At 41.6% G+C, this 24974-nt stretch overlaps 1 protein-coding gene across 2 annotated transcripts in view; it reads right to left on the bottom strand.

Annotated features, from left to right (window-relative positions):
* The window catches only part of LOC137256015 (corticotropin-releasing factor receptor 2-like), a 90299-nt gene that overhangs the window by 23624 nt on the left and 41701 nt on the right, over window positions 1-24974 (bottom strand). For both annotated transcript variants that reach the window (XM_067793670.1, XM_067793669.1), the window contains exon 4: window positions 1092-1202. In XM_067793670.1, coding sequence (XP_067649771.1) covers window positions 1092-1202 — 111 coding nt within the window. The remainder of the gene's footprint in view (window positions 1-1091; window positions 1203-24974) is intronic.

Below are 24974 nucleotides of genomic sequence, written 5' to 3'. Positions count from 1 at the left end.
GGCAATATACGTGTACCATAGGGTGATACATGGCAAACCAGGGCCTTAAAACCATAGTGTAATACGTTTCGTATCTGTGTCCTTGAAGTATATTTTGAGGGCAATCATATGAGGGCATGTGTTATTGAAGCATATTTTGAAGGTTAACACACCCGTGACAATGCAGTCAGAACGTGATGAGACCGGTGAAGGTCCCGGGGTAAAATAGGTCTCCAGCAACCCATGCTTACCATAAAAAGCGACTATGCGTGTCGTAAGAGGCGACTAACGGGACCAGGAGGTCAGACTCGCTCACTTGGTTGAAACGTGTCATCGCTTCCCAAATGTCTGGTCCAGCTCGATTATTGACTGACCGCCGCCATATTGCTGAGTGCGGCGGAAAACTGAACTCGCTCACTCAGAATGTGATGATCAACACACAGACCTGTGTCGCAGAAGCAACAGTGTGGTTGGCAACACACCTATAAACTCATGTTGTAATAGGTGAAATACCTGTGTTCTTAATGAATACTTGACGGTCATCCATCATACCAGTGTCACTGAGGCCAGGCTGGGATCGATACCATATCTGTGTTATTGAAGCCATATCGTGAAAGGCAACGTGCCATTGATTGTGATGGACATTGTGCCTGTCACTGAAGCGATATTGTGATAGAAGTCATACCTTTGTCATTAAAGCATACACGTGTCATTGAAGCGATATTGTGATAGAAGTCATACCTTTGTCATTAAAGCATACACGTGGCATTGAAGCCATATTGTGACAGAAGTCATACATGTGTCAGTAAAACATGCCTATGCCTTTGAAGCCATAGTACCGGATACCTACCAGCCATACGGTGTCACGTCACCCGAACCCTAAACCCAACCATAAACCATACCCTAACCGTAAGCCTAACCAAAGGTAAACTCGCATGCTTTCAAAGATGACCGATGGTATCCGGTATTCTGTAGCCTTACCATATACTGTGATAGAAGTCATACCTGTGTCATTAGACATGTTATGATGAACACCTACCTGTGTCATTGAAGCCATATACTGTGATAGAAGTCATACCTGTGTCATTAGACATGTTATGATGAACACCTACCTGTGTCATTGAAGCCATATTGTGATGGGCAGGGTCCGTATATGGTTGTATTAGCTTCGGTAGCCGGCCAGCACTGATAACGATCCCATGTTGGAGGGCAGTATAGTGTGCCTGGAAGTAATTGATAAATAGATCTTAATTCAATTAATTCAATCAGTTCAGTTCAATTTGCCATCGTTATTAAAGGTGTACTCTTTAAAACGTGATGATAATGTTTGAAACAGTAAGTAGAGAATCTCAGTCGGGTGTCTTTTGATATCAAATACATCACCACGAGTTGATAAAGTATTAGATACGTTTACGTTTATCAACGTTTTGATATATTTACTATCAAAAGACGTAGCATTGTGACGTCATCAAGTTCATAACGTCAGAGCATTGCACAAAATCTATTGTGAAAACGATATCTCCAATTAGATATCGTCTGTTATTACTCGCCCATCGAAGACACTGCAGTGTAATATTTTATGGCCATTTTACACTAGTGTAATACCACCAGCCGTATGACATCATAATAGTTCACTGTTATGACGTCACAACGCTACCTTGCTTGACTCGCGAAAGCTGAGAGACATTACACTCTAGACAGATTCTATCTATGTATTTTGGAGAGTAATAAACAGAATGCTAAAACTGATATCAAATACCATTTTTATTAAACTCGTGAAACAATTAGTATCCAAATAAGTTAGTAACCAAATCATTAACTCGTTTAATAAGAAATGTATTACACGGAAGGACGTTTAGTATCCCCTGTGTCACATACAATATCTTATAAGGAACACAGTTCGGGATGAAATATGTAGATTTTTCTTGTAAAAACATATGAAAACGTAATATACAGCTGCATTTTGCAATCATCATAGCAAAATTGTGTTTGGATATTTGAATAATTACATATGAAATAGAACACGACTGTTTCATTACAATCTGTATGGCAGTAATGTGTTAGAATGCAATTTTCTCCTATCTCGCAGATGAATAGGTTGCACAGCTGTTGGAGTCCGTGAAGTTCTCTTATATGGAACTTCTAAATGACATTGCAGTGTTGCTGCCTTTACAAAATTAAGCGTCAATAAATAGCCAAAGCGCGACAACGTGACAATGCGACATTGTTTGTCCATTTGACGCAGTGTTACTATGTGGAATTAAAAGATGAATCTGCAGTTTTACAAAGGGGCTACTAAGGGGCTACTATGCAGCAACACTACAGTCACAATATGACCATCATCGCATTGTTGTCGCATTGTCCCCCGTCTAAGAGGTGTCTAAAAACATTAATACGCGAAACTACGACCATCTTGGCTGACCGTGGATTCCATATCGATGAGGAACATTAGGATGATTGATCAAAGTATTTTGTCGTATTGCTGCTAAGCAGATATTATTAAACGTGTTTTCATACAAAGTACATATGTATTTTTACCCGTGTTTTTTCAACTGTTCACTCACATTTAATGACATATCATCATTATGTTGACATTTCCTAAAACAGTTGGACATGAGAAGAAAAGGAATGGCTTTTATACTCGCCATAAACCTAAAACCGATGACCCTTCTATTGCAAAAGCATGTTCCCCGTCACAACAACTGTTGCACTCTATCACAATCGTAAATTAATAAACGCTGGAGTTTTCTATACTCCTCTGACTTACATAAACCTCGATACGAAAGAAGGTTTCTGAATTAATATATATGATTATTTTATTTTTGTTCGTAACCAATTTCAGTGAATTGATTCGATTTCATTGCTTTTCGCAAGGATAATACAAACTGCTTTTTAGGAAAATTGAGTACACCAGGACTGTTACATGAGGTCGATATTTCATGCAGCAACACTGTATGTGGGCATCAGGGAGGTTGAGAACTCACTCAGCACCGTAACTGGAGACATTCTGCAGTTGACCAGAATACCAGCAGGTATGCATGTATATAATACCATCGCTTCCTGGTGATCGATAGTTTTGATAGAGTTCAATCTAACGAGTATACTCATTTACAATAATCTCGCACGCTACCGGGTACCCATTTACTGCTGAATGAACAGAGTAACCTACGTAAATAATAACACCACACGAACATGTTCCATTTGAGAGGTGATTTTAATAAAGTCGGAACTAAAGTATCATCGCTGCTTTTAGCAGAGATTTTGGTATGGATGTGGAAAGGGGTTTGTCGCTTATATTTACAAGAACGAAGACCCAGAACTCAGGAGTCAAGCGTCCACATAGGACCGTCCATGGATATGGTGCACGAAGAGAAATCATATAGTTTGAGCCCAGCTCTAACACGAAATTGATTTGGCTGTTTTTCAATAGCCACTTGTTCAATCTCACCTTCTGGTCAGTTAATTATGCTTTGTTGATGGGACAGAGGGAAATCCAGTGGCTAAAGTGCTCTCATGTCACGCCGATGGTTCGGGTTCGATTACCCACATGGTACAATGCGTGAAGCCCATTTTTTGGTGTTCTTTGCTTAAGTAGGCGTAAAACCACGCTCACTTATTACTGTTCCACTGAGAGTCTGACAGTCAAAGTGCACTCTACAGCAGCAGCTAGGTCCCTGGGCCCTTATTCTCTAAGCGTTCGTAGTCCTAAGAATTCTTAACTTTGATCGTAGCCAATGTGTTAAGAATGGGCTAAAGAAGTTCGTAGCGCTACGGACGTTTCGAGAATAGCTAGCCTGTTTCACAAATCTAAGCGCAAGTGGGACAGTATCATCCATATTCCCGACGTTGTAATAGGGTTTAAGATCGCTTAGTGCAGCGGAGCTCCCGTCGTTAAATCTTTGAGCCTCAGAGATTTGTACACACCTTCAAGTCACGAGCAACCTGATTAGGTGTGTAGGATGGACAAGGTGGATGGCTGTATCTGGTGCTGTAACAATGCGTTGAACTGTTCATGGGTTGCAATAGTTGAGTCCCCGATGGCAATTAATAGATGACAGAAGGGAAAAAACTATCGATGGATCGATAGTATGTGTGACTATCGATAGTTTAGTGTTTGACTTTCGTTCATAAATGCGCAGCAAAATATTTTGTTGTTCTGGATTTTTATATTGTTTGCAGACTTGCAGCTTCATTGTGTTTTAACTGTTTACTTGATCTGGGTTTCAAGTTTCTTGCCACTTATGAAAAGAGACTGAAACTACTTCAGCTCGTTTCTGTTTCATATAAACGATACATTTATTTGCTAAACGACTGCACATAAAAGAATTCAAGAAAACTATTGCAATAGTTGGTCGCAATAGACTATCGCTATCGCAATAGTGTGTAGCAATAGATTGCCACTATCATCACTATCTCAATAGTGTGTAGCAATAGATTACCACTATCGCAATAGTGTGTAGCAATGGATTACCACTATCATCACTATCTCAATAGTGTGTAGCAATAGATTACCACTATCATCACTATCTCAATAGTGTGTAGCAATAGATTACCACTATCATCACTATCTCAATAGTGTGTAGCAATAGATTACCACTATCATCACTATCTCAATAGTGTGTAGCAATAGATTACCACTATCGCAATAGTGTATAGCAGTAGATTACCACTATCGCAATAGTGTATAGCAGTAGATTACCACTATCGCAATAGTGTATAGCAATAGATTACCTCTATCGCAATAGTTGTCAGTCACTCCCAGTTGTATCGGTTTTCCTGAAGGCTTACAGCAGCCACTGAAACGCAACTGGTGTCTACATGAGCGTTGTGAGACGGCGTCTTTTCTATGTATGTACGTATTCCCCATGATGTACATCCTCGATGTACTGGGGTGGGGGTGGTAGGGTAGCATGTTAATTAAAGCGTTCGCCGCCGAAGACCCTGGTTCGATTCTCCACATGGGTACAGTGTGTGAAGCCCATTTCTGGTGTCCCCCGCGGTGATATTGCTGGAATATTGCTAAAGGCGGAGTAAAACCAGTTTCTCACTCCTCGATGTACATTATGTGTTGTTGGCCCCACAAAGACAGTCACGACATCGCAGTGTATCGGGTTGTTTTGAACTTATTTGAGTTTTGGGAGACAATAAATATTTCCACTTCACAGAGATTTGTTCAGAGTCATATTGATGGACCCAGGCCTCATTCCCATGTCACTAACCTAAAATGTAAATCCAGACGCGATTATCTGGTTCAAGGGACATTAGAGGTGACGACCGGCCTTCCTTCCACCTGACCGCATCGCAGAGACTCATCGGCCACACGCCTTTGACATGTGAAGATGGCCACGAACTGTTGTTTCTACCTGGCTCACACGAGAAGCCTGCCTCCTCTAACTCACTGATGGTAAAGATATATTGTTCAGCATCAGGTTGTGGACAGCACCAGTGTTTACTGTTGTGGTCTGATGGTGGTCGACCGGAACGGGGTGACCTTCACGTTGTCTCCCCAGCTGAAATTCCTTCACCTAATGTTTTGGTTTCCGGTTGTCTGAATCCCCCGAAACAACGTGTATTCGTTCATAGCGATGTTATCACCCCGAGACAATGGGCTGAAGAATGGCTACAATAACGGTAATGCAACACTTCACAATGTCATTTTGCAAACCCAAGCGTAAAGAGACTCTCCGCGCAGATTCTGACAAAGGTTTTGGCAACATTGAACATCGAGTTATCATGAATATATGCTAAGGATGGAGAACAGAAAGGTATATGATGGAAATAACTGAAACTACCTCGCCCATGGGCCGTAGAACAGCCTGAATTCGTTTATAGTGACGCATAACACTGAGGGGCGGTGGGGTAGTCCAGTGGTTAAAGCGTTTGCTCGTGACGCTGAAGACCCGAGTTCAGTTCCTACATGGGTACAATGTATGAAACAAATATGGCTAAAAGCGGCGTAAACCTAAACTCACTCATAACACTGAGACAAGACTGAAGCATGCCAAATCTAGCAAGATGACATTGTAGTTAATACTAAAACATAATAACAATGTCACATGAAGGCATAACGCGACAGCCTTGACATGTCAGGTTGATGTTTTTACATCTCACATCTCATATACAGTCCATTTGAGTCAAAGTCTCCCCAATGAATTGCACTCAACTCAAAAGCCTCTAGTTTATATTACCTGGCTAGCTGTTACCTGTGCTGTTGCTACACCCTTGTCAAACATCTTGCAGCATCGAATGAAAATAATGATGGTTTGGTAAACAACTTTCATATTATGTTGACAAAAATTATAACAGAATTCTGCACAGTTGGTGTGTTTTTCCTATTATTTTATTATTTATTTATTTTATTTCATATTTTATTTTATTTATTTCGTTATTTTTAGTCATTTACGATTATGTTTTATGTTATAGTGCAATACTTTCGGGAGATTTTGATTCAAATGACCTGTGACCACTTGGAAAGGTTTGTTTATTTGTTGTTTAAAGGACTATTCGGGGCGGTAAGGTAGCCTAGTGGTTAACGTGTTCGCTCGTCACTCCGAAGGATTCAGTTACATTACCCACATGGTACAATGTGTGAAGCCTATTTCTAGCGTGATATTGCTGGAATATTACTAGAAGTGGCAAACACTCCCTCACTCACTCACTTAGAGAAATATTCCAGCTTAATGGCCAAGGTACCCGAGTCTGGGCCGGAAACATAATGACTGACACCATGAGCATCGTTCTACGCAACTTGAAAACAATGACATGTATCAACCTAGTCAGCTATTTGGCGGCCTTCTGTACAAACTCGAGTTTGAACTAGACAGTCGTGTGACTGACACCATGAGCATGTATCACCATGTATCAACCAAGGCAGCTATTTGCGGGCCTTCTGTACAAACGCGAGTCTTAACCAGACAGTCGTGTGACTGAGCATCCATTTACGTGATTGGGACACGATGACATGTATCAGGCAAATCAGTAGGCCTGTCTACCCGATCCCGTTAGTCGCCTCTGTCGGCACGCATGTGTTACTAAAGGTCACAAGGTCACTTCAAACCCGAATCTTCAAGGATAACCGGTATAGGATGACGTAAGGAGAAAGATAAATGAGAACTGACTTCACAATAAAGATTATTGCAGTTTTTTCATGCGGCAGGGCAACAACAAGTTCCATTTTCAAATCCCTTTGTCTGACGAAGTCGGGAATCGAACTACCGATGCTCATTTCTCTGGGCAGGCTCTGTGTCCAGTGCATCACAAAGACGGTCGTCGCCCTATAGGACATTCAACAATCTGTGCAGTCAGGTTTTAAATCTTGCCACACTTTCATCGAACATACGTAAATGACAGAGCTTTAATGACGGTCACTCTTTAACTTTATCCAGTAAATGATTTAAACAACATCGTCTTTGTATACACTCAAGGCAATGAGACTAGAGCTCAGTTGGACGCCATTCCGTATATCTGCCCTGTCGATGACGTAAGACCTCAATCAAGCAGCCAGCACTTCCGGTGTTAGCAACCTTTGCGCAAGTCTGCTGGTCACCAGGAAATGAAAGCAATGACAAAATAGTGACTGTTTTCTTTTTCTTTTTTTTTTAAAATAAATTTAATAGTTATCATGACCAGAACCTCAGATGAGTCTTAACCTTCACTTGTGAAATATCAGAACTTTTAGAGCCAGTTTCGGATAGCGTTCAGTCGCCCTAAACACGAAGGCGTGTTTCGCAGAAGGTTAGAGTGAATAACTATCATATGTTTGGATTACCCTAGAGATACGCTCACTATGTAAGCAAATGTCGCGTATAAACAAACCCCCGCTTTGTAAAACCCCCGTGGGCCTACATTATGAAGCGATCGGGGATCTGCCAGAGTTAATCAACCAGCTCATTGTTGTAGCTTTGCCCCGGCACAACGTCTTTATCTCATCATGACTTTTTATTTGTTTCTTTCTGAAAGTTTGTTACCTTTTATTGTCATAGACCACCTGGATTGTTACCTTTTATTGTCATAGACCACCTGGATTGTTACCTTTTATTGTCATAGACCACCTGGATTGTTACCTTTTATTGTCATAGACCACCTGGATTGTTCGAAGTCTGATTAGAATAAGTTATTGCTCTCCAGCAACTCCTGTTTGTCTTAAGAGGCGCTGCCAGGATCGGGTGGTAAGGCACGCTGACTTGGTTGACATCATTTGGGTAGACAGATGCTCATGATGACAATCACTGGATTGTCTGTTGCTATAAGTTACAGACCGCCACCATATAGCTAGAATATTGATGGCTACGGCGATCATCTCATAAACGAACTTTGAATTCCGAGGGAAAAGGCTGACACAGCTGTATTTCGTCTGCACCTTTTGGCGGCCATTTAGATTCATTTGATATCGAGAGAAAAGTAGCAGTATGTCTTTGTCTCTCTGAATATCTCACGAAGAATGCATTTACTCTTAAAAATGGTTGATTCATTATTCTCACCACTTAACCAGCGTCATCGATGACATCGTTTGCTCGCAGTGGCAGTCATTCATGGGTGAATCGATTTGTGGGAATTCTGTCATTTGGAAGAAATAGTACCAACAGCCCGAAATCTATAAACAGTCACTAATCACCGATAAAAACTCTTCTAAGTATACACACATTTTTATCACTGCTTTCGTATCGGCGCCATAAAGCAAGATTCATTCGCCCAGTGTTACTCTCATCACGACGATGCGTCTTGGAACTATACAGGCATCATTACTAATTACGATCATTGAAACTCTTTAAAAACAACCAAATATTGAAATATCAAGACGCACCGGCGAAAAGTAATCACACACCCCGGGGCAATTCTCGTTGAAACCCGACCTTGAAGGTTCAAGGCCATAAACAACATGGCTGCAATAATAAATCGTGCACTTACATCCTATTTAGGCCAATTAATTTGTTGCAAGCCCGGGGCAGGTAGGGAAGGTCAGTTTGGGGGGTTGGGCGTGGGGCTGAGTGAGTGACGCTGAAGAACGTGGGGAACCTCCTTAAGAAGCGCTTGGGCTTTATGATTTCCATATGGACCGATTCTGAAAATCCTCCGATGGAAACTGTAGTATCCGAATATATATATAGCCATCTTGTCTGAAGCTATGACTGCAGCCAGTCTACATGGTCTTTAATCACCTGAGGAGCATTTGGAGGATATCTTTTAACGAAGATTTGCCTATGTGGCATGCATAGACGGGTCCCCAGTCGAGGAAGGGGATATGGTTAATATAACCAGATCAGAGACCGATTGAGCACAGCAGAGCAAAAACAAGATAACGATAAAACAATAAATTGTCTGCGACTAAGATGAAGAAATCAGAAGGCGTCAAGAGATCCGCAAGTATTAAATGAATAAACACTAATACGAAAGTATAAGCTTAAAATCACCTTACAAAAGTGCGCGGCAAAAAGTTATCGTTTACATCAGGGAAATAAACATCACCATGTATAACACGTCGTAGTGGTGGTGTGTTGCCCCCGACGCCGGTACAACATTACTCACTATCCTCTTCAATGAAGCCCCCTCCCGTTTGTAGCGTTACATCTGTGTAAACATACGCAATGGGATGGCCAACAGATGCGTCGGAAGAGAATTATTCGTTCTGTAAGTAGTTCGCGCGTTGGGTTCATGCGTAGTAATACAAAATGACATCAATCTAACATTGACCGGAAATGGCGAAAAAGAAACTAGCGACATTGTATGGAATATAATATATTGGGTGCGCAGGTGATAATCATACGCTCGTGTATACAATTAATACCTGGCTTAAAGCAGAAACCCAGCATATCCGCTTTTTAGGAAACATTTACAAAATAATGACATTATTACAAAGCAAATTGTTCATGTATGGTCGAATTTCGTTGCCCGTGATGGATTCATTGTGTGTGGGGACTTTCATCATACAGGCTGGGAAATCAAGAGCAGACGAAACCTCCGTTATTGAGGTGGAGGAAAGAGGATGGTGTTGCGTCTAGGAGTTTTGCACTTATGTGGCGACGAGGATCTTATTTGTTGGTTTTTGTGTGTTTGTTTGCATTGTGTTTGTAGAACAGTCGCCTTTGTTTGGATTGTTGTTTTTCGCAAAAGTTTTGTATAAGCTCGTCACACTTACATAAACCTTTCACTGAGTGTGTGCATTTGCGTTTTATTTGTAAAAGATTCGTTTTTGAAAAGGAAGTTCACGATAACTGCTTCGTACACGTTCCTAACAGTTAAATAAGCCTTTCACTGTGTGCGTGAGTTTGTGCGCGTGTGCGTGTGCGTGTGCGTGTGCGTGTGCGTGTGCGTGTGCATGTGTGTCTATGCTCTGATGAATACCCATTTTATCACCCTGGCCTACTGAGATATCGTACCGATGATTAGCACGAGCATCCTACTGCATGAATGAATGGTTTATTGACATGAAGATCACAACAGTGACATACAAAAAGAAACAAATGTACACATTTGTTTTATGTAAACATACATAGACCGGTTTTCACATAGTTGCACTGTGACGAAACCTAGTTATCTCCCATTAATGTCTAGTGAGTGAGTGAGTTTAGTTTTACGCCGCACTCAGCAATATTCCAGCTATATTGCGGCGGTAAGTAAATAATCGAGTCTGGACCAGACAATCCAGTGGTCAACAGCATGAGCATCGATCTGTGCAATTTGGAAACCGATGACATGTGTCAACCAAGTCAGTGAGCCTGACCACCCGATCCCTTTAGTCGCCTCTAACGACAAGCACAGTTGCTGAAGTCCTATTCTACCCTGGAACCTTCATGGGTCCTTTAATATCTAGACACACGGTGACAACAAGTACCATTTTCTCGTCTTTTTGTAAGGCGGGTCCCGGGATTGAAACCGATCTCGGTAGAGTATCAATTGATAACCGACGTGTTAATGATAGGCAAAATACTCAATATTCCACGTCATTTTGAGAAATACAGATTCTTACGATAAAAAAGGATCATATTTGAAAATGTTGATCTATTTTGATTTCCCCAGATCACGAGATGATCACGTTACCCAATCGATATGTTATTGTTTCCGCCACCTCACTAGGAAGCCTCACGAGTATTATCGAAACCCACCACACAAATATCGTGTCCTGCTTGAACAAATATCTGAATGTAAAATCAAGGCCAATTCAGATAGAAGAAACCGTGGAGAAGAAAAAAACAGGGTGAATAGAACTCGGCAATTCTTTGTGGGTGTTTCTGGCCCCCTGCTTCCACAGAGCTTCACGAACCAGAAGACGTGCTTATCGTGTGCACATCTACACCGTCGACGGGTTAACTGCAGTCCAGGTCGGGTTGATCAGTAAATTTTTGATCAACTTGCCGTGCACTACACTTAAATCTAACCCGATCAAAAGATATAATCAATTTCAATGGCGACCGTGTTTCGCCGGTCTGCTTGTGAACTAGTGTTGTACCCACATTGTTGATGTTTGGATTTACTCGAAGTTTGCAGACCTGTACATGTCGCGCCTCCACGGTATGCTTAACCCTTCTAGAGGATATTAAACCTGGTATGCCATCTCCATCTTGAAAATCTTACACTGGATGTTTTGAAACACGTTTAGGAGACTGGTACCGGGAACCGACACCCGGAACCCAACACTAACGCCCCGCTAAGCGGTACCGTGGTGAATACAGTTACTGTATCCAAAATTGCGGGACATATTATGGCTATCCGTTTTAGAGGGACGTGGATTTCACATCTAGCGCGACTTGTGCCAAACGTGGCTCTCCACTCCACATGGATTCATGAGTCAAACATGACTATCCCGTCTAACAGGACTTGAGCCAAGCGTGGCTCTCTTGTCTGGTGAGACTTGTGTCACACATGGCTAGCTCTTATCGTGACATTTGTACCTGTAATGACTATCTCGCCCGGTGAAACCTGTGCCAAACATGACTATCTCGTCTCGTGAGACTTGAGCCAAGCGTGGCTCTCTCGTCTCGCGAGACTTGTACCAAACATGTGCCAGACATGGCTATTTCGTCCAAATGGACTCGTACCATGCATGACTCTCCGTCTATCATGACTTAAATCTCGTTCAGGCATGCCTACCAAGGTCACGTTGACCAAATACGCAGAATCACTTCTAAATAAACAGAATCATGATTGGAGCAAGATGACTAATTAATCTGTGACTAGTGCGTCTGCAGAATACACATTAAAACACACGTCAAAGAAGCAAATGCTCTGATCCGGCTTTAAGTAATACGACTGAATCAAACTGATTTTACCTATTGGAAATCGATAATGAAACATGCAGAACCCCATGCTGACTGAAACTGCAGTTTCCGTTGTGATAGTTTGTCAGAAAGGAAAAAGTAAATGTCTTTTATGTGAATTTAGATTATTAGTCCAGATTGTGGGCGAGCCGGTGCAGTTAAACTGGGCGTTTGATCAGCCTCGTGGGACTGCTGGGTAACCGCATTTAAGCTAGGAGGGGTGTACTGGAGAGTGCATGAGACCTTACGAATATTCACAATAGTGTGTCTATGAGAGATGGAATCAAATCAAAGGGGCACTAGGACACATCTTTGAATCTTAATGAGTCTTTCTAGCAATCATGATCTAAAGAAGAACGTTGGGATAGCATAGTGTAGCGTTCGCCCGTTCGAATCCCCATAGTCGATTTCCTCTCAATCTGCTTTAAAACTGGAAGTATTAATGTGAACACATACGAAAAACATCCACTATTGGGATGTTGCAAAGTGAATAATCAAACCCGAACTATATACATTATCAATCAACACTCAGACCAGCAATCTCTGTATACAACCACCTGTAGTATTTAATCAACCATTTCGATCCATTGCACTACCCTTGAAGATCCAGTAAATGCGACCGATGTTCTTTTTCATCGCACCAGCCGCGAAGATCTAGGTTACATTTGATCTTTAGTAACCCATGCTTGTCGTAAGGGGCGAACCGTGAAGATCCGGGCTAGAATTGATCTTCAGTAACCCATGCTTGTCGTAAGGGGCGAACCGTGAAGATCCGGGCTAGAATTGATCTTCAGTAACCGACACTTGTCGTAAGAGGCGACTATCGGGATCGGGTCGTAAGACTCGCTGACTTGCTTGACCATGCCGTCGTAACTTAATTGCGTGGGTCGATGCTCACGATGTTTATCTTTGGATTGTATGGTACAGATTCGATTAAATACATACCGTCGTCATATTGCTGAGTGCAGCTTTAAACACCAATCAAGACTTCTACTACGCACCTTATAATTACTTTCATCTCCCAGCAGCTGATTCAAAGCAGTGACCACGTGATCAAACCGACCAATCAAACACTACCGCACAGAATATAGGATATCCCTGTATACAACCCGGATTACCAGTCTCTACCAAAGATCAATCACCTTGAGGGTCAGCTTGTCCATTATTGGACATAAATGTAACCGGTAATTGAATCGATTTGATAGGTCACTGACTTCGACCAAACCCTCGAGGATCTCGAACGTTCCTTTAACTGGATCATGGAAAATATACTCTCAAACCGAACAGCGACTGGGGTGGTTGTTTGAGCAATCTTGTATCCATTATTACCGTGCGCTATATTTAGACAACAATGACGTGTATTTAGTGGATAAGAAATTTGTACAATTACCGTTAAGGAGGAAATCCTTTCAGATTATTGTTTATATTGGAGTGCGTGATGTCGCTATCACGGGAGATAATCTTGGAAATATCTGTTACTGGGTTAGTTGGTGAACTTTATGTAGGTCAAGGACATTGGCGAGTGAGTGAGTTAAAATTTAGTCACAGCGGCAGTTTTACTACTACTACTACTACTACTACTACTACTACTACTACTACTACTGCTGCTACTATTTCACATTCACTGGTCCTGCTAAAACTCAAGATATGGGTTATCAGAATAAAAAATAGAATCCAAAACCAAATACTGTTCCAGGACAACAAATTCTAATTGTAAGGGACAGCATATCTGTTCGTCATCGTATCCCAATTGTTTGAATCGATGCTCATCATGTAAATCACTCGATTGTCAGATACACACGGTCGAAAATGGAATATAGCTGAATGCACGGTCATTAAAACAATAAATAAACTGAACACGATCATTGCTCTTTTGATCTGGTATGACGTCACGCAGTTTTTGCAATGCGTTTAATTTTTAGCTCGAGCTGCTGTCTCTGCAAGGCAAACAGACGGAGTCGGCTCTATCACAGCTCAAGTTCTGTAACTTACCACTCACTCAGTTTGTAAACTGATGCTCTGACATTGCAGCACACATACAACAAACTCCCCATCCTAAGTTCACAATGAAAAACGATGCACTGAAAAATTGGGATAAAACAGCCTTACGCGTTGAGACGAAACTCGATGATACGATTGTCTGTGTAGACGGTATTTAAAAACGTGGCGTCAATCAGTGTTCTTTATTAAATATTTTCGCGGTTAGATAAATAAATTACCTGTATCTGTTAAGCATCCTGATAAATCAACGATTTGATTACCGTATCAATCAGAATCTATGTCCAGGGGCGGTTGGTTAGCTTGGTTAAAGCATTTGCTACTACCACCGGAGACCGGGTTCGATTCCCTATTGGGTGCAAGGCATGAAGCTAGGCTGATGTCACCCCTTATGACATCAGTAGAATAGTAAAGCGGCCTGAAACAATACTCATTTACATTTTCTCGTAAATCTAATTCCATCTGCCAAAGAATGCTATAGAGCTGAAATGATGCTGATTCTACGTGAGTGCCTGAGTGAGTGAGTATAGTTTTGCGCCGCTTTTCACACATTATACTTCACACATTGTACCCATGTTGGAATGGAACCGTGACAAGCAAACGCTTTGCCCACTAGGCTATCCCAGGTACGTGAAAGTTAGCAAACTCCCAACAGCCAATATTTGGTTAGGCGTGTCATTCATTTTGGAACAGGCTTAAATTAAATACACGTTATAAAAAAACCCCGCAAACATCGGCATTTCTAAGACCAGTCGTACCACGTGACCAGCAAAGCCGATCAGAATAGGAACTCGTATCTACAGAGCTGAGTTGAGAACTAGAGATTGTACTCCAGGCGACCAGGCAAATAAAGGTACGGATTGTCTTGCAACTGTAACTCCACACAGCGTCGGTGCGATCCCCTTCGGGTCTAACTATGTACACCTGCTATTTATTCGCTGTTGTGATCTTTCACCTGTTGGATGCAGGAATTCTTCATTCCGTGTTCCGGATTCTATCAAGGTTGCGTTTTTCCGAGCATGTCCCAAAACTACGTTTGTGGATCTACAATTGCTAATTATTTATTCATTCGGTAACTGTAGGCTGGTGCAGTTGAAGAATGAAAGTTTAATCTAGGAGACTGCTGCCTAAGTCATAATTCAGGTGTATTGGAGAGATACGAAACGAGGAACATGTTCTGAAAACCACATACATTATTATTCTCCAAAACGCAACCGAAGGACTGCTTAAAAAGATTCTGTAGACAGGGAGTTTTCATCAGTGTAGAAAGACATAGCTGACCAAACATGTCATCTATGTTGGCGATGCTTTAATTTACCAGCTGGCCATCAGGGCCTGCTGCTACCCGTTGGCTTTAAAATCTACAGGCCCCGATTGAAATCCACAGGCCCATTTGGTTAAAGTCAAACCAATAAAACAAATTCTAAGATGCTTCGGCGAAAGATCAAAGGCGCCGACAATACTTTATCAGACGATAATGTGCACTTTTTGCATTACGTCACAATGTGTTGACGTCACTGCGCCATTCCAGTCTGCCCCCTCGTAATCGAACTTTTTTGCATTACGTCACAATGTAACCGACGTCACGATGGATGTATTTCTTACATAGACTACATTATTCACACTGTTTCTACAAAATCTAGTGCAGCCTATGGTACGGAGAGGGGAATTTATTTGTTAGATTGGTGTTGACATACCTACGCCAAAGCGTTGAAGAGCCGGAAAATGAAACTGAAAGTCATGGGAACATGATGAATCGTGGATGATTCCCGAATGTTAATAAAGAGAAAAAACGGGAAACATTCCAGTTGAAAAATAATTGACAGATGATTTTCTGAAGGCCATAAGGGTCCGCACATATTTGAAACTGGCCGCCCGATGGAATAACAACCGGTGCTGGGCCTCCGGGTTATTTCGAACACTGCATGTGATCAGGCCTTGGGTTCCGATGCTCGGCGATAATGCCTTGTACGTCTAGATGTAGGGTGGTGTGATAAACAGAAAGGTTTGTAAATTGTTTCAAACGGATGTCTGGGATAGCTTGGGAAGCATACAAACAGTCTGGTAAGGTTGGGATACTCTGACATGTTAGTTCAATTCTGTCGAGCCAGCAATACCGTTTATGGTAGGTGTCATTTCCTTTAATTTAATGATAATGTGTAATTTGATTTGAGCTGTTATTCATAAGATGAAATTATGCAATAAAAACGACCAAACCTTTTCTATATTCATTGCTCGCTTGAAAAATCATTCATTGCTGGAAAATTTCTTTTTACAGGCAAAGTGACTTTTTTTGCAGTGATGTTCATGGTACGATTTCGACTATATAATAAGCGAGTGTTAATGAATCACTACCAAATAGTAATACCAAACTCGGCATAAAACAATGCTCGTTTATTCGCCCGTGAAAGAAGGCTCAATGGTTAGAGTCCATGTGCAGTGACTGAGGCACAAGAGATAGCAAACTCGTCGATGTATGCGTGTTTCATGATAACTGTATGGCATTACTGGCTTTACTAAGAAGATGGCCAGCGCAGGTCTCGTCCAGATACAATACAGACAGTCCGTAAGGTCCCCATTTCCCGTCTTCAGGACGTTGTACCGTCACCAATATACCCGTAAAGATGCGGGTCAGAATTGCTCTTCAGCAGCCCATGCGCGCTCGTTATACATGGCGCTTATCGGGATCGAGTATTTTGGCTCGGTGACTTGGTTAACACATGCCATCGTATCCCGGCTGCGTAGATCAATGTTCATGCTATTGATCACTAGATTGTCTGGCTCAGACTCCATTGTGTACATACTGCCGCCATATAGGTGGAATATGGCCGAGTGCGGCGTAAAACGACAAGCCAGTAAACCAGTGTGACACAGAAATTGGCCTGTTCTTCAGCGTGGGTAGACTAGTGGCATCGACAAAGGTCACAAGGTCCAGTTTCGACTCTTCATACCGGTAAAATCTGTGAAGCTGATTTCAGATCTATGCTTGTTTCCTATCTATAGTTTAACTCAGTGAACGTTCAGGGCTGGGAAGAGGTCGGAGTGAGTGAGTGAGTGGGTGAGTGAGTTTAGTTTTACGCCACACTCAGCAATATTCCAGCTATATGGCGGCGGTCTGTAAACGATCGAGTCTGGACCAGACAATCCAGTGATCAACACCATGAGCATCGATCTGCGCAATTGGGAACCGATGACATGTGTCAACCAAGTCAGCGATCCTGACCACCCGAATCCGTTAATCGCCTCTTACGACAAGCATAGTCGCCTTTTATGGCAAACATGGGTTGCTGAAGGCCTATTCTACACCGGGACCTTCACGGGTCGGAAAAGGTCGGACTGCCGATCACATGAACATATGTTGATTTCTTCAAACCTGATTTTCCCCCATTCATTCGATATCGAACACCACATGTTACGTTCATGGAGTTTCTAACATTTATTCTGGCATACCTCGTATATGGTAACGTTACTGTAGTTTTGTCCATTCGGTAAAATTCCAGATTGAGATAAAGACGTTCCATGTTTGGTCGGCGCAAGAAAGTCAGCTCTTTTAGCCAGTTTTGCTTCAAGTAGGCAGGAACCCAGTCAAAAGCAGGTGTTAGCGGTAGGCCACCTTCGCGGTCAAGTACGAAAATGACCGAGGTACGCTCGGCGTTCGATTGAGTTCTCAATCACTGAGACAGCGACTTAAAGAGCAAACACACCATAGGATGTTTCAGCATGGGTTATTTCGTCAAGAGTCCAAAGGATTTCTGATTGACGTGTTCAGGGTGAACTGTCGGCATTGCCTTGTCAATAAACCTAATTATTTGTCGAGAATTCAACCAGCTTATTTGATCACACTGAAGGAAAAGCGAAAAAACTAGATGACTGGTACAATTAAGTCAATCACAGAAATACTCGTCCTTAACCCACTGGACAAAATGAGCAACTGTCGGTCAAAGAAATCAAGTACGATAGATGACCACGTATTGTATTTTGTGCACGTAATCAAAGGAGCTGTCAGTTTCGCGGCTCAGTATAAGAAATCACGTCACTGACAGAATGGTGATGCTGACTAGCTGAGCTTCCTACACTGTCCACTCGGTGTAGAGTTGACAGCGACACACTGCAGAGAGTAAGACTGATAGAACTCAGGGAAATCAATATTACGATTGTACATGGTCGAGGAGAAATTAGAAGAAAATTGTTTGGTTAATCGTGATGACTTAAGATAAGGACCATTAACTGGATATTGATGACTTTGATCAAAGCGTGGACGTGTTTAGTAGAGGTTGCATATTTCCGCACTGGACTCAACTTGCACGTTGTCTTGGCCGTTTTCGTCAGGCACTGACTTAGCCAATGGAGTAGCTGTTAAAGGGGTCTTACTGCAGGGTAATACTTGACTTCCTATTTGCTATGCATATTGTTTTGTTGAATATAAATTATGTTTTCATATAATATGTACTGACATTTGGTGTAAAATTCATATTCCCTTCTCATGTGAGGCTTATATTCCCATCTGGCGTACGGCCTTTATGTCCCATACTGATGGACAAAAATAAGGGATCATATGAAAGTGCAGGTGTTCCCCTATTTATTCAGTTTTTTCACAGGCTGTGCGATACACAGACTGCGAAGAAAGGTGGAAAAAATAATGGAACATTTGTCCTTTCATGCGATCCCTTAATTTTTTGTCCATCAGTATATGACATAAAGGCCGGTATTTTAAAAATCTACATTCCCGTATGGTGCAAAATTTACATATCATTACAGTGCAAGACTGACAATCACATATGGTGCACGATTTACATTCCAATATGGTGCAATATTTACGTTCCCTATACTCCAATAGTGCTAAAAATTATATTTCCATCCGGTGTAAAATTTTCCTTCACAAATGATGTAATATTTACATTCTCATGTGGTGAAGCATTTATATTCCATTAGTGTTAAGAATTATGTTTCAATCCGGTGTAAAATTTACATACCCAAATGAGGGAAAACTTACATTCCCATAACGTGCAATATTACTTTTCCCATAAGATGGAAGAGGCGAATTTACATAAATACACAATGCCTTTCGGGAAGTGGTTACAAGCAACGTTTGAAATGTTTAGGAATATGAACAATAAAGAATAATAACAAAAAGATTCCCACTATTTCAAATGGTGTGATAATCTCTTCTGATGTGAAATTGATGTTTAAATATGGTGTAAAATTGATGTTCAAGTGTGGTAGAAAATTTATGCTCAAATATGGCGTAAAATCTATATTTACATTTGGAATAAAAGTCATATTCCCCTCTGATGTAAGATCTATATTCCTATGAAGTGCGACGTGTACCACCAAGAAAGACTAATATTGTTACAATCATTAGTAAAACATTCCCTATGTGTAATGTGACACATTACCTAGTGATGTGTTGTATTACTTGGAGAAGCAGTAGCCTAGTGGTAAAGGCGTTCGCTCCTAACGCTGAAGACCCGGGTTCGATTCCCCACATGGGCAGATTGTGTGAAGCTGGTGTCCTCCGCCGTCATATTGCTTACATATTGCTAAAATCAGCGTAAAACTATACTCCCTCACTATATTACTCTGACAATGGGTTACTTCTTTACGTGACAAAGGTACAGAGACTCGGGCTGATCTAGAGCGATTAGCATTTTAACTGTTCCATTTTATTTTATTCTTCAGTTTCCCATTTCTTGAGAAACATGTCGAACAGATGTGTTTTTGTCTCTTCATTATTTCATAATTTCTCATCTATTCCACTCGACTCTCAAATTAGGTACCACACGAAAACGACCTAAGCCATTGCACTGACGGTGTTGGTAGTAAGTGATCCACTATTTCAGAGAATAGTCAATACTTGCCACTGAAAGCTCCTTGCAGGGTATTGACACTTCCCGTTTCTCGGGATGCTACGATATGTTGCATACTCGAACATACTGTTAGACCGGGAAGAATATTGACACGAACGGGAAAGAATGTGTGTGAAAAAAGGTTATTGTTGTACGAATTCAGACCTCCAGATGGTGGTTTACAGAGGGCGTTGGGACGACCCAGAAACATGATAAATATATTAGGTCTTACTCGTGGAAGTATAAATATCGTCCATTGTGTGATCAGGGCACCCGGTATATATTCGCGTTTTCGCAGAGAGCGATCGGACAGATGCTGACAGAAATAGCTTCTATTAATGTAGGTGGGTTGCGGAGGGCCTATACAGAGTTGCGTTAATCAGATCTGGTCTCCACCAACCCATGCTTGTCCTTAGAGGCGACTAAAGGGATCGATCGGGTGGTAAGACTCCCTGACTTGGTTGATATGTATATGACATCGTATCCCAGTTACCTTGATCGATGCTCGTGATGTTCATCACTGGATTGTGTGGCCTTGATTCGATTATTCACATTGGTCATGTATCTGGAATATTTCCGACAGTGACGTTAAACTACGCAAACAAACAAAACAAACTTTGTCACCATACATGTGACCGTGGACTTTCGAGTCTGTCGAATCTGGTGCAGGCAAACCAGTGTGCTATTGACACTCATGTAGCCAGAAAATTGCAGATAGTAATCGGTGAGAGGTTACTGGTATTATTTGTTCATAGCTGGTGTCAAATACAAGTATATTTTATTTCATTATTTTTATATTTATATTGGACCCATATCCAGATCACGTGCTCAAAAGCGCTTTGTTTTCCCCCTCGATCATAAGATGTCAGTCTCAAACGGCAAAATGATCGATCTCCACTCCCAGGGATCATACAATTCTTGCTGCCACTAGGCGCACCGAGTTAAGGTGGCTTTCCCTTCCCTATGAGGTACCCATTCACACCTTGGTGGACTGGAACACAGTCAGTTCTAACGATCCTGAAACAAATATATTTAAGAAAGCCCATGCAAGGCGTGAATATGTGGCAAGTCTAGATTTCCTCAGTTTCGAATGAATAAAGCCTCTGTGCCCCTTTTCAATATATCTAATGATTGCTTAATAATACTCAATAGTACTCATGTTCATTTGTTCATTTCAGAGACTAGATGTTCGTGTAAGGTATAATACGTTATGGTATTATACGTTTAAAATAAGTAGGGGGACCTGAACATTCAGTTTGGATAAGTAGTGTAAACGTTCACAAAAGTTTCAAGTACAGACATCTTATTAACGCACCACCATTTCCGTCTCTTACCACTCCTAAACACAACGCATGATATGCAGGTGCACAACGCAGTAACCCCATACACGTGCATGGGGTGTCATTCAAGGTTTTGACTGTTTTCAAGACCACACACGTGTTAGTGTTTGTTTCTCGTCGTTTGTTTTAAAATGAAAATCGTACACATGCAAATTACATGCCATACACCAATCATCTTTCAAAAGTGACTACATTCCAAATAGCTATGCATGGGTGGACCCAGCCTTTTGAAAAAAGGAGGGGGGGGGGGGGGGAGGGGGAGGGGGAGGGGGGTTGCACTTCAGTGTGTGTGTGTGTGGTGGTGGTGGTGGTTGTTGCTTGAGAATCAGATCATGACCTTGGCAGAAAAGGGGGGTTGCAACCCCCCACACCCCACACCCTACCCCCTGGTAGGTTGTAAGGAAGTGTAGATGGTGATGCACTCTTAAAACTGACTCCATTGACTCCATTGACTGACTCCGATAAATATCCTAAGTATTGTTAATTGCAAATAAAAAAAAAACAAGTTCCCCTACTTTTAAAAAGGGTATGATACACATAAATATTAATCAAGACAAGGCGTACTGTGTGCACCTAGAGCATGTGTGTGCGGTGTAGAGTTCAGCTCTATATAAATGGTCTTATAATGATTATAATCTTTGTCTTTATTAATATTTTCGTGTTGAATTCGTCCTATGCCAGCTAATTAAAGGTTCACCCAGTTCGACGTTCTCACGAGGACAGAATTAGACGGCGTTACGGGGGCAAGGTGTGGTTGCATCTACCTCATTACCACGTCGCCATCGGCTCAGTCACGCCTCGTGTCTCACTCGCTGTATGCCCAGGCTCAAATCACGGAACATCAAAGCAAGCCGACAGGTGCGAGGGCTTTACACCTGTATGGAATGCCCGGATGCAAATACTTGCCTCACGTGGCGGGTTACTCAAGGTCATAACACAGGTATAGCGTAAGAATATGCCGGCACAGTTGACGTCCGATGGCATTGCTGTTAAGGGTTTTGATCAACTTTATAATACATTTTTTTTATCTAAACTCTCATTTAGCACATTCTGAGGGCAGTCTTTTCCCTGAATACATTGAAACAATTTCTTCACACTACGACTACAAACGTTTGCGTGCAAACATAAACAAGACTTTTTTAATGATTTACACGTGCTGACAAATAACTAAATGTACACGCGTGTTAGAAGGACATTGAATCGTTTAAAACTCACCGCCAGTGACACAGTCCTGAGCATAAGTTCTGGCTGAGTTTTAGCTTTCGTCAAATTATCAAATGTCTTCAATTTTGTCAGAACAGCTGATAAAACTATCAAACAGCTTTTAAATTGTCATATCGAAAACCAGTTGAAGTTCGATATACGGTGCTTTTTGTTGAAGGGAATTCAATATATTTTCAGTTTTATGTCGCGTTTTCTTCAAATCTAATTAATAATCAGACAAAAGCAGCTGTTGTGGACGCTGCCGACACTGTCGTGCGAACAAAGGACGTATAATTCTGTATATTACTTTGTGATTCATCCTATAACCATTACACAGTACTGCGCAGATTAAACAAACTATGTCACGTACGTAAACTCACGCAAAGGATTAATTTTTTTACGGAAGTAATAACTTTCCATCGAACGGATCATAATAACCTGTGACCCATAACATGGAAGTTATGTTCAATATAGTGAATGAATTTATTTTTACGGCGCACTCAGGAATATTCCAGTCATATGGTCTGTGAAAAAATCGAATCTGGCCCAGACAATCTAGTGCTCAACAGCATGAGCATCGATCTTTGCTACTGGGATACAATGACACGTGTCAACAAAGTCAGCGAGTCTGACAAACCGATCACGTTAGTTGCCTCTTACGACAAGCATGGGTTGCTGAAGACCAACTAACCAACTCTTCACGATCTCCTTGAGTGATGATGCCACGAGACCGGTGAGAGTCGATTTCCTCTCAATCTGCTTTAAAACTGGATGTGTATTAATCTGATCCGGTCTCTCCTTACGAAAATTTGCTGAGGGCCATTTCCAGATCGGGTCTTCTCAGGTATGTTCAATATTACTCGTAGAAGTCTTTGGAACAGCTCATACCGAGGTCTACAGGAATTTAGTCTTCTGACACATATAACTATCATATGCTATTAAGTCAGAAGCATCATTGGTTATTATAAGGACATGATTTGGAATCCGCATGTACCAGTAATTCAGCCATACCACAGCGTGTGATCTAATTGTAAGAAGAGCGCCTCCATCAGTATATGTTGACTTTGCTTGTCAGCGGCTTTGGTGCAGACAAACCAAGGATCATGATCACTGCAGAACTAAGAATCGAACCAGATCTTTCCGAATGCATACTGAACCCACTGCTTAATGAGTTAATTCGGCACTTTTAGAGCATATTTCACCACAATACGGTATGGCAACCATTCCCTAAGGTGTCGAATCACGTGACAGGTCACGTGACATTTCAAATACATGAGTTGGGGTTTCTGAATTATCCGAAAAACGTTCAGACCAACATGTCCGATTTCTGTATCGTGAAAACGAACGTAACGGGGTAGTTCCGATAGCAAAATACTAAAGGCCACGTTGACGAGATCTTTTGTGGAGTGTTTGCCAGTTTTTCATGCATGTATCCCGTCGGAGTAAAAGTTATGACTTATAATGCCAGCGCGACACGGAAGTTTCAGATGTAAGCATCAATGAACATGAAATTGTCCCATTATCACTTGTATATTGCAATACTACGCTCCTTCTAATCTTTGCAAATACGTCGTGCATCGTGCTCTGTCGCACATCATGCTCTGGCAACAGGAAATGTGGAAACCGTGGAAAACTCAAAACGAGGCTCGGCTGTTAGAAATGTTTGGAGGTCTAGTACGGACTTGATATTACGTCAATCAGTTTGTACGTTACAATACACTTAATAAGCGCAGAGAACACAGAACAGGTGTAACCAGTGAGCCAAATGAATTGTGAATCATTGTGCCACCTCGTCTAATCTGTGACGTCATAGTTAAGGACATGTTGCCTAAATGTCGTCATAAAATGTAGAAATGATGAAACTTTCATATTAAGATTAATTTGTAAGTTCCATTTTAATATGAAGCGTAACCATAGATGGTTTGTAGTGTCTTTTTTCACTTTCACACGAGAATACTGTGATCGGCGGAAAAGTAGGTCATTACCTGAATTCTTGGTACCCTTGCTTACTCTCTTAGTATCAGAAGGAAACACGCCCGTTGGTTAAAGCGTTCGCTCGTCGCGCCGTAGACCAGGGCTCGAGTCCCCACATGGTCAGAATTTGTGAAGCCCATTTCTGGTGTCCCCTCTCGTGATATAGCTGGAGTATTGGTAAACGCGGTGTAAAACTAAGCTCACTCTCCAATGAAGCTGTCCAACTGGAAAGCTGCTTAAAGTAGCCTTAACTCAATCACTCAACTTCATGCTCCAACTTCATACATGGCTGCCTTTTCGCAAAGCCATTACACGTGAAGTAGGTGCGTGTACAGAATAACCAGCATGGTTGGGGGTATATGCCTAATTCATCCCTATTC

This window comes from Haliotis asinina, chromosome 11 (assembly GCF_037392515.1).
Source record: "Haliotis asinina isolate JCU_RB_2024 chromosome 11, JCU_Hal_asi_v2, whole genome shotgun sequence".
NCBI lineage: Eukaryota > Metazoa > Mollusca > Gastropoda > Lepetellida > Haliotidae > Haliotis > Haliotis asinina.
Note: the sequence above shows the minus strand (reverse complement) of the source record. Positions and strands in the feature narration are given on the sequence as shown.